Below are 11,820 nucleotides of genomic sequence, written 5' to 3' on the forward strand. Positions count from 1 at the left end.
CTGAATTTTAATGTGCGTATTGTTATGCGTTTACTTTTCTGCATTGGCTAGAGGTATAGGGGGAGGGTTGAGATCTCACAAACATGTTTAACTCCGCCGCATTTTTGCGCCTGTCCCAAGTCAGGAGCCTCTGGCCTTTGTTAGTCTTGTATTATTTTAACTTTTAGTTTCTTGTGTACAATTTGGAGTTTAGTATGGTGTTCATTATCACTGGACTAGTATATATTTGTTTAGGGGCCAGCTGAAGGACGCCTCCGGGTGCGAGAATTTCTCGTTGCATTGAAGACCTGTTGGTGACCTTAATTCTGCTGTTGTCTGCTCTATGGTCGTGTTGTTGTCTCTTGGGCACATTCACCATTTCCATTCTCAATTTTATTGATATGACAAAGTTCAGCAACCCCATTATTTGTGGTAAATTTGAAAATCAAAATCCTGACCATAAGTAAATTATATATGTCATATATATACCATATACAATATACAAGTTTTGCTTGTAAATTGTATAAGAAGAGGAGTTAATCGGACACACCATATACCCTATTTGGGATCCGGACGCTCGGGTAAAATAAGCCATACATTTTGTCGCGGGAGACAAACCAAAATTTATTTCTACAGGCATGTGTAATCAAATATTATATAGTAATTGTCGAATAAATCGTTGCTCGGTTTCAAGTGGTGCGAAAGAAAAATGTCTTCACCTCCTTTCTAATTGAAAAGGATAAAACAACAATTGTTTGATATTAAATCTCTGCGTGTCAATATATAAACGTGTATAAGTAACGGCGTAACTTGAGTCTAAGAAAGTACTACTGTTATGTGTGCATAATCCAACATTAAACACTTTATTGATACCATAAAAAAAAAAAAAAAAAAAAAAAAAAAAAAAAAAATTAAACACTTTTTGACAATTATAACACAACCGCTTCTGTAGTTTTGTTGTAGAGTGGGAGGTTGTGGGTCATGCAATCAAAGATTTGAAAATTGGTATTTTCTAATACTCCGATAAGCAGTTATATATAGTCTGAATAAAAATATGGTCGGTAAGTGATGAAACACTGGATGACATTGTCTTTCTGCGGACTGTCATCTTGTGAAATTTAAATGTTAAAAATATACGGCTCAGTGTGTCGATCTAGTGCAAAGAAGAGTTCACTTCATATTCATATCACATTTAAAAAAGAGAGGCGAATTTAAGATACCAAACTGATATTCAATTCATAATTCGAAACCAAACTGACAATGTCATGGCATAACAACAACAATAAATGAAAAACACGAAAAGAAAAACAGCAGTATACAAGACACAACATATGAAATTTAAGACTTAGCAACACGAACCCAACCAAAAATTGTAAGATATCTCATGTACCCCCATACATGCATCACATTTCTAGTGAATTCAAAGCGTCCTGATATAAACTCAATACATTTGCCACTGGACGTTAATCACAAACATATATATCATCATCATCTTCTTGCATAAAGGCAAAATATTAAATCTGAAATGTTTATATTTTCAGAAAAGAACAATCGCCATGGAAACAGAACCTGTAATTTATCTGGACATTTTCAGTCGAATAAGAACGTTATATGAAGAGCAACGCTTCACAGATATTACCATTATGGTAGAAAACCAGTCGTTTCCATGTCACAGGATAATACTCTCTGCTGCCTCCAGATATTTTGATGCCATGTTTTCATCAAACATGAAAGAGTCCGAAATGGACGAAATTTATTTGCACGATATAAAGGCAAACACTTTTAAAGATGTTCTTGCATTCGTATACTGCAATAAGGATATAATTACACAAGAAACAGCCGAAGACATCATCAGAACGGCGTCAATGTTACAAATCGACACCCTTCAGAAACAATGTGAACGCTTCATGGCGGGAAATATTAACAATGAAAATTGTGTAGGACTTTGGGCGCTCGCACGACATTTGAATTACCAGAAATTGAAAGAAAAGAGCTATCCTTGTATTTTGAGTAATTTTGTGGAAGTCTGCGAGAATGAAGAATTTCTTCTTCTTGAAAAAAATGACTTGATTGAAATTATCAAAGATGACGGATTAAAAGTTATAGACGAGGACGTCGTGTGTGAGGCAGTGTTTAAGTGGATAAGATTTGACGAATGTAGCCGAAAACATGATCTTCCAGAAATATTCCAGCATCTGAGATTAACACAAGTCAGTATAGATTATGTTCTGGACGAGTTAGACACAAATCCATTGGTTACCGAATTTAAAAGCTGTGTAAGTGCAGTGAAAAATGCTATAAAGTATCATGCCATGCCAGCAAGAAGACAGACACTAACGAATGTCAAGGACGAATTCAGATGTGTTTCCAATAAAACTCATCTGATCACCGTACTTGGTCGGCGTTATAGAAAAGGTGGCGAAACATCATTGGAGTTCATTGGTTACGATATAAAGGAAAAGAAATGGGTATCTTTGCACAACCACGCTCTTCCATATGACATAGGCGAAGATTTCGCCGTATGTTCATTCGGTGATGACATATTCGTTACCGGTGGAACAAAAACCATGGAAACATGTCTTAGATATTCGTCAAAATTTTCACAATGGAGAGAAAGGTCAAAACTATGCAAAGGTCGGTACCGCCATGCTATGGTGGCGGTGAAGAACTCGCTGTACGTAATTGGCGGATACAACTTTGGAACTATGAGCTGTATCGAAGAATATGATATGGGAATCGAAACCTGGAAGAAAGTAGGCGAACTACAACACGGAGTTGATGCCACATCAGCAGCGGCTATTGGTGACAACTTATATGTTTTTGGTGGCTGGCTAGGATTTGCACAAGAAACTGCAGCAATCCAGTGTTTTGAAACAAAAACAAAAACCAGCTACCAAATAGGAACTCTTCCTCATCCGTGTAAATATACGAGAGCAATATCCGTGAATAATCGTATTCAAATTATCAGTCCACAGGGAGAACTTATTTCATTCAGTCCTAACGACGGTTCAAAAATCATAAGTATCATAAAAGACTTTTCCAGGAGAAATTTCGGGGTTTTTGTAAATTCTGATGGAGTGCACATTTTTGGTGGCGAGAAAGAAACCTCAACTGATAGTGCTGAAGGCGACATTTGTGACGATGTTATACTTGTGACGGAAACACAGAGTGAGAAGCTTAAATCAATGAAACTTCCTGTTCCCATGGAGGTCTACGGCTGTATACGAACAGTTGTTGACAAGAAATATTCTTTAGTAGACTTTCAAAAGACTCTTTTAGAGTTTGATATATAAACTTAACTGTGTTTTACTTTGGAAAGACTCTTTTGGAGTTTGATGTATAACCCAAACTGTCTCCTACTTTGCAGACTCTCCCTTTGGAGTTTTGATACATATAAATGGAACTGTCTCTAACTGTGCAGAGACTCTTCTCTTGGAGTTTGATATATAACCTAAGCTGTCTCTTACTTAACAAAGACTCTTTTTGGGGTCTGATGTACAAAATTAACTGTCTCATGTTGGCTTAGAAAAAAATGGAAGCATTGACACGGTTATAGGGTATTTAATATACATGTACAAGGCTTTTAGGAGTGAGAGCAGTAAAATAAAGACTTTCAGGTGAAAGGAAATGTCAAAGAGAACGAGAGTGAGAGAGAGAGAGAGACAAACAGAGACTACAAGTGTAATTTGAAAAAACTATTACTAGTACTTCAAAGTTGTAAGATGTTTGATGTTTATTGCTTGTTACTGGATTGTCCATATCAATATTTTTATATATATATTTATTTATTAATTTATTTAATTTATTTTATAATAGGGCAAGAAATTATTTATAAAAAAATAATATATTAAAAATAAAATATTTGATAACGTTGTATACTACAGTCTCTCATTGTTCATATATTGTGAAGTAGGCATGATACAGGAAACTTTTTTTGAATTCCCTCTTTGAGGATTTAATCCACATTAAAGATGGAGATGATTGAGGCAATATATCAATGCGGGTACCATCAAAACAATACAACGAAAAAGTCCACACACTGAAATGTATCGCCTTCTTTACTAACCATTGTTTTTTTGTTGATAGTTTACAATATATAGCTTTACTACAAGTATCACATAAACTTAACATGATCCAAGAAAATGAGGTCACGGTCAGATAAACAAAACGAGAAATACACGTACAGCCACCTTACAACCATTCAACACACCACATATAGTTGACCCATTGTTTATAGTTTTTTTAGAAACTGACTTGACCACCAAAACTTAACCTTGTTCACTGATCCATGAAATGATGTAGAGGTCAAATGAAAACTGCCTGGTGGGCATGAGAACCTTGCACGGTACGCACATACTAAATATAGTTATCCTATTACTCATAATAAGAATGAAATTAACATAACAAACAAATCTGAACTTTTTTCAAGTGGTCACTGAACCATGAAAATGAGGTCAAGGACAATGGACTTATGAGACCAAAACTTCGTAACATAAGGCATCTATATACAAAGTACTAAGTATGAAGCATCCAGGTCTTTCACCTTCAAATAAAAGAGGGGCGAAAGATACCAGAGGGACAGTCAAACTCATAGTTCGAAAATAAACAGACGAATTATAGTACAAAAGACACAACATACAAAACTAAAGACCAAGCAACACGGGGTACCACGATTTCCCGAGAACTACGAGAACAACATAATATCCCGAAAACAAGATTATATATCCCGAGAACAAGATTTTTTATGGTTTTATATGTGTTTTTTTGCTTAAATAAGTGTAACAGCATACAATAATTAAGGTTTATGGCGTTCATAATTAATAAAAGTACACGCAATCTTCAGAAAATAGATTTTTATGTCTTGTTACTTATATGCAAATTCCTTGTTGAAAACAATATGGCGGACGTTATAATTTGTAAGGTAGATAACTCGACTTGAAAGCAAAGTACTGTAGTACTGTTTGCTCACTGAGGATTTTGTGTTGTAGAATTTCGTTATTTGTGATCTGGTGCATTTGCAATATCTAATTGTGATCATTCTGCATTTGAACTGTGTTGATGCTATTTCATTAATTCTAATGAATGAATTTATGATTGACTCATTGACATTGTTATTTTTTAACCGGTTTTCAAAGTATCTGTTGAAGGTGTTTGTTGATTCCATGGTCTTCTTACTTATTTCATCACTTTTGGCTTCAAAGCAAATTACATCATCAGCGGTTAAAAGTCCTGAGTTTCCAAAGATTGAGTCCAAAATAACATCTCGATCTTTCTTATTGACAGCGTCGTCTATTAATTTCTGTTTGGCGTTTTGTCTTAAATGACGTGTACATAAAATGGTTCTAGATTGAGGAAATGCTTCTTTAACTGCGTTTATCAGACCTACTTCCTCGTCAGTCCCAAAGACAAGTTTTGAAGTGTCAATGCCGCGGAGTTTAACTTTTAGGTGATTGAAGAAATTAGTGAAGCATTCAAAGTCACTATTGTCATGGATAAATACTGGTCCAAGAAAAATTGGGTGCTCTGAAGTTGATTCCATATTTACTGCGGTTTGTTTAAAGCATAACGCGGTCACGTGCATGTCGCATAAGTTAAATGTTTTGTCGATCCCAACAATAGATTGACCAGAACAGCACAATGTTTTAATGTCTTCTAACTGCTGTTCAGTGTACATAATTAGACAAGGGGCTTTCCCGTGGTTTCTTATGATGGACTTAACTATCGAATCTTGTTCGGACAGTTTTTTGTCTATTTCATTGATGTGGTCTGCAATATTACCTCTACTCATATATTGTCCACAATCGTTTTTTCGTTGATTCTTTTTATCTCTGTACTTCTTATCATGAACCTGTCTCCTACTTGTTGGTCCACTCAATTCGTCATGTTTCAATGTCAGTTTGTTATAAACATTCAAAGGCGTTTCTTTTTGCAGTAGATCTGACATCTCAGTCATAACAGTTGCTGGTGTGCGAAGATATTCAGTATCTTTTTTGGTATTACCATGTGCCGACAAACCTGGAAATATTCCAATATACTCTACTATTGCTATAGGATTGGTGTCACCACCTATCCAAGAAACACGCCTTTTGTACGATGAATCTTTCTTGGAAGTGGAATAGTTCCTAATTAGCTCAACAACTTCATCTGGCGCCGGTTGATTTTCGAGTGGAATAAAGTTCTTTTTACCTTTCTCAGTTTTGATAACACCGAATGTATCTTTCCTTTTTTGAACAAATTTTGCCACTCCATTTGGGTCTGTTACATAGTATGTCTTACTGGTTGAACCTTTTGGACCATCGTACACTCCACAGTCGTCAGAAAAATTACTGATAGCTCCCCTTTTTCTTCTTTCGATGTTGTCTGAATTTTTTAAAGCGAAGAATACGTTGTTCTTAATTCCACCGGGAATGTTATTATATGCTTCTTCGTATGTAAACGATGACAATTGCTTGAAAAGTTCAGCAACATCCATGAAACCTTTTAATAGACAGCCGTTTGACAGAGGATGTACTTTTGTATCGTCTTCGTTAGAAATTAATGGACACGATTCATCAATTTCGTCTGTGTCGCTAATATCCATTTGTGGACAGTCACCAGTAGTTGAGCATTCAGAGTCGACAATTACAGGGTTAACATTATCATGGTCATCTTCGTCGATGGTGTAAACCAGTCTACCTGAAAGATGAAATAGAATTTGATCTCACTCCTAAGCTCTTTTTCTGACTAGATTTCATGGAACTAAAGACCGGTACAAATGGTTTAGACAGAGTTCCATTTTGGGTAAAACTCAGACTTCTTCCATTGATTGTAGTAGGGTTTTCCCACTTGAAGAAGCCACACCCATTCCGATTACCGGCACGGTTATATCCAGACGTCCCACAGCAGAAGAAAAATCGTCCCATATTTGGACCAGGTGTCTGTGCCATCCTTCTCTTTGATCTTTTACCACATTTACATAGGGGTGGTGTCCCCTTCATTCCTGACGAGTTCACAGAATTGTTAGTTTGTCCACTGAACGGTGTCTTGAATGTTCCTAAAGTACTGGATGGGGTTTTAAATGTCGATGATGATAATGATGACAATGAAACTTGATTTCTACAAATTACTTGAGTATTTAAAGGTGTTTTCAAAGAATCAGAATATTCTGACAAAGTTCTAGAAGAAGTCATTGTAACTTCTTTTACATTTCTTTTGGATGTATTGGAATATGATGCTTTAACTAACGGTGTTTTGAGTGCCTCAGACGGGGGTGATGGTGTTTTAAACACAGGGAATAATGTAGAAGTTTGTGGAGTTATATCAGTTTTTGATTTCAGAGGTAAAATATAAGGCGTTTTAGTTAATTTACAAGACTGAACTGTTTGTTGAGGCAATGGTGTCTCAGATCCACTGGAATTTTCTTCCACACTTTTTCGAGGAGATGAATAAAATTTTTGCACAGCAATTTGAACTGTATTGTTGCTATTCCTATAACTGTCCTCTGGTTTTTGATTGCACTGTTTTGGGGGTGTTCCTTTTCTGACCATTCGAATGCTGTTGCTCCTTATGACACTATTTTGTGGTCTCAGACAAGATTGTTTCATTGGTGACAAATTAGGGATTTGTGGATATGCTTCAGTGATTTTTAAAGGTGATATATGTTTTTTAGTTGTTGGAACTCTTTTTGGAAGAGGTACATTTACACTAAATTCTGTCAGTCTATTGATTCCAGCAGCATTACGACTGTTAGTAAATGCATTTGTATCAATTTCTGGATCAACATAGATTTGTGAAGGATTAAATTTTCCTGGAATAATTCGTTTAGCCTTCACCTTAGTCAACTTTTGATGGGAAGGTGATTTCTTTGTTAATTTTGAACAATGAATAGGTGATATTTCACTTATCAACATTTTTGGTGAGCAAGAATTTGCTAAAGGAATTCTGCTCTTTCTCTTACGTTCTGGAGTTTCTGTTGCAACACTAGTAAGAATATTGTCCAATTCCTGACTGCTAGCTATGGCATGATCCAAATGGTCATCAAAACATAATTCATAATCTGCAATGTCTGTCTGTTTTTGCCGTTTATGTAAAGGACTTTTTGATGGCGTTTGTTGTTTCCTTTGGTAAATCTTATGTTTGTTGGGTGTTGTTTGCTTTATTTGGAGGTATTTATCTCCACCAGGAATATTTGACTAAAAAACAAAGAGGTGGAAAAATTTAAAACACAATTAAAATATATACCTTAACAATACATGTACAAGCTTTGAATTAGAAAATTTTCTTCCTATTGAGTAAATTATTTAAAAATGTGAGAATTTTGCATCAACTTTTTCAAATCACATGATAACAGATAAATTAAATAACACTTGAAATGTGAGGCCTTTAAAAAAATTGCCAAGGGTTCTGAGACCAGCCTAGCTTTGTCCACTTATACAGAAAAACAGAACAAAATTAAATTATTCATCTTATGATTTTGAGGTAGTTTTAATGGTTTCACAAGGTTTATACTAAAGATTTTAGATCTATAACCACAAATTGTACCTAAATATTGACTGCAAAAAAATGTAACAAATTCATTGATTAGTAAGATGGATGTTATCTTATCTTATCTTATAAGAACACACGTATAACTTAATGATCTGGTTAATTATGTAACAAACAAAATATGCACAGGTGTTTTTTTCCAGTCCTCAGAATCATCAAAACTTATATTACTAAGTGATGGAAAAATATGAGTCTTTTTGAAAGAAGGCCATTGCAGCCGGCTGTTTTCATATATTACCCCCAAATAAATTAGTCTATGTTTTGCTATTGGGTTTGAAAACCTAAAAAAAAAATATCATAGTACATGGATGCCCCACTTGCACAATCATTTTCTATGTTCAGTGGACCGTGAAATTGGGGTCAAAACTTTAATTTGGAATTAAAATTAGAAAGATCATATGATAGGGAACATGTGTACTAAGTTTCAAGTTGATGTAACTTTAACTTCATCAAAAACTACCTTGACCAAAAACTTTAATCTGAACTTCGCACTATCATTTTCTATGTTCAGTGGACCATGAAATTGGGGTCAAAACTATAATTTGGCATTAAAATTAAAACGATCATATCATGGGGAACATGTGTACTAAGTTTCAAGTTGATTGAACTTCAACTTCTTCAAAAACTACCTTGACCAAAAACTTTAACCTGAAGCGAATGGACGCACAGACGGACAAACGAACGGACAGACGAACGGAGGCACAGACCAGAAAACATAATGCCCCTCTACTATCGTAGGTGGGGCATAAAAAGTGATCTCCATGTGTAGTTACAAAAGGAAAAAAGAGGTACAACAGACAAACAGACATCTATAGACAAGCTACAGCTTAAAATTATAATATTCATATAAAATGTAGACATTTACTTGTCATACCCCCTTCAGTGTTTTGGTTATATTTAGTATACAGCCATCTTGTATCATTCTGTATGCCAGTATTGCTGTGTTTCTGGAATCATGAAGACCTAAAATATAATAAAAATTCCTGATACAGAAAATTCAAAGTAACAATTCTTCATAAAAGATTATGATCTGATTTGTAGTGGATAGTTGTTAATTTTTGATTTGTAGTGGATAGTTGTTGATTTTTTATTTGTAGTGGATAGTTGTTGAGTTCTGCTTTGATGGGGATATGTGTTGGAATCTTTTTTGTTGATGTTATTTGTTTAATTATGATCAGTAGTGGATATTTGTTGAGATCTGATGTGTAGTGGATATTTAGTGAGTTCTGATGTGTAATGGATATTTGTTGAGATTTGATGTATAGTGGTGGATATGTATTTGTTGAGATCTGATGTGTAGTGGATATTTGTTGAGATTTGATGTATAGTGGATATATATTTGTTGAGATTTGATATATAGTGGATATATATTTGTTGAGATCTGATGTATAGTGGATATATATTTGTTGAGATCTGATGTATAGTGGATATATATTTGTTGAGATCTGATGTGTAGTGGATATAAGTTGAGATCTGATGTGTAATGGATATAAGTTGAGATCTGATGTGTAGTGGGATATTCGTTGAGATCTGATGTGTAGTGGATATTTGTTGAGATCTGATGTGTATTGAATATTTGTTGAGATTAGATGTGTAGTGGATATTTGTTGAGATCTGATGTGTATTGAATATTTGTTGAGATTTGATGTATGGTGGATATTTGTTGAGATCTGATCTGTAGTGGATATTAGTTGAGATCTGATGTGAAGTGGATATTTGTTGAGATCTGATGTGTAGTGGATATTTGTTGAGATCTGATGTGTATTGAATATTTGTTGAGATTAGATGTGTAGTGGATATTTGTTGAGATCTGATGTGTATTGAATATTTGTTGAGATTTGATGTATGGTGGATATTTGTTGAGATCTGATCTGTAGTGGATATTAGTTGAGATCTGATGTGAAGTGGATATTTGTTGAGATCTGATGTGTAGTGGATATTTGTTGAGATCTGATGTGTATTGGATATTTGTTGTGATTTGATGTGTAGTGGATATTTGGTGAGATCTGATGTGTAGTGGATATTTGTTGAGATCTGATGTGTAGCGGATATTTGTTAAGATCTGATGTGTAGTGGATATTTGGTGAGATCTGATGTGTAGTGGATATATATATTTGTTGAGATTTGATTTATAGTGGATATATATTTGTTGGGATCTGATGTGTAGTGGATATTTGTTGAGATCTGATGTGTAGTGGATATTTGTTAAGATCTGATGTGCAGTGGATATTTGGTGAGATCTGATGTGTAGTGGATATATATATTTGTTGAGATTTGATTTATAGTGGATATATATTTGTTGGGATCTGATGTGTAGTGGATATTTGTTGAGATCTGATGTGTAGTGGATATTTGTTGAGATCTGATGTGTAGCGGATATTTGTTAAGATCTGATGTGCAGTGGATATTTGGTGAGATCTGATGTTTAGTGGATATATATATTTGTTAAGATCTGATGTGTAGTGGATATTTGGTGAGATCTGATGTTTAGTGGATATTTGTTGAGATCTTATGTGTAGTGGATATTAGTTGTGATCTGATGTGTAGTGGATATTATTTGAGATCTGATGTGTAGACGATATTAGTTGAGACCTGATGTGTAGACAATATTTGTTAAGATCTGATCACTGCTGATGTGTATTAAATATTTGTTGTGATTTGATGTATAGTGGATATTAGTTGAGATCGGATGTGAAGGGGATTTATATTTGAGATCTGATGTGTAGTGGATATTAGTTGAGATCTGATGTGAAGGGGATTTATATTTGAGATCTGATGTGTAGTGGATATTAGTTGAGATCTGATGTGAAGGGTATATTTGTGGAATTCTAACATGTAGTGGATATATGTTGTGTTCTGATTTGTAGTGATTATTTGTCTAGTTATGTTTCATATTGGATATTTGTTCAGTTCTATTATGTTGTGGATACTGGTTGTATACTGATTTTTCTTTAACTGAAAATGTATCATTTAAGTCTTTCTAGGATTGAGCCAGTTAATACTGAGTAGTATTGAGTGTATATATTACTAAAATTATTACTACAGATGTGATTCAATCATACAAACCACTAACCAGAATGCTCTCTTCCTTCAAAATCTATACCTAAATCCTTCAATGCACCATTTAAACCATTTGGTTTTCTGCTATAAAACTTCTGTAAAGAAATAGAAATTACTTTTTTTTTGCAAAAACTCAATAAGGGCTATTCCAGAAAAAAATGTAGGGGGGGGGGGGGGGGGGGGGTGGAAGGCAGTTTTTGTCAGCACCCGCCACCGACACAATTGTAATTGAAAATTATAGTGCATTATTAACCAACT

General features: G+C 34.7%; 2 protein-coding genes across 2 annotated transcripts in view; one reads left to right on the top strand and one right to left on the bottom strand.

Annotated features, from left to right (window-relative positions):
• Positions 1-1,520: 1,520 nt before the first annotated feature.
• On the top strand, positions 1,521-3,544 carry LOC139488690 (kelch-like protein 24a). The gene has a single exon (XM_071274504.1). The coding sequence runs from the start codon at positions 1,536-1,538 to the stop codon at positions 3,270-3,272; it is 1,737 nt and encodes a 578-aa protein (XP_071130605.1). The 5' UTR covers positions 1,521-1,535; the 3' UTR covers positions 3,273-3,544.
• Positions 3,545-8,014: 4,470 nt separating this feature from the next.
• The window catches only part of LOC139488695 (ERI1 exoribonuclease 2-like), a 62,775-nt gene continuing 58,969 nt past the window's right edge, over positions 8,015-11,820 (bottom strand). The window contains exons 7-9 of the mRNA XM_071274508.1: positions 11,576-11,657; positions 9,368-9,465; positions 8,015-8,150 (exon numbers count right to left, since the gene is read on the bottom strand). Coding sequence (XP_071130609.1) covers positions 9,371-9,465; positions 11,576-11,657 — 177 coding nt within the window. The 3' untranslated portion in view covers positions 8,015-8,150; positions 9,368-9,370. The remainder of the gene's footprint in view (positions 8,151-9,367; positions 9,466-11,575; positions 11,658-11,820) is intronic.

This window comes from Mytilus edulis, chromosome 9 (assembly GCF_963676685.1).
Source record: "Mytilus edulis chromosome 9, xbMytEdul2.2, whole genome shotgun sequence".
NCBI lineage: Eukaryota > Metazoa > Mollusca > Bivalvia > Mytilida > Mytilidae > Mytilus > Mytilus edulis.

Bases quoted from the DNA above. Each gene is read 5' to 3' on its own strand.
- LOC139488690 (XM_071274504.1), top strand. From the start codon at position 1,536: ATGGAAACAGAACCTGTAATTTATCTGGACATTTTCAGTCGAATAAGA.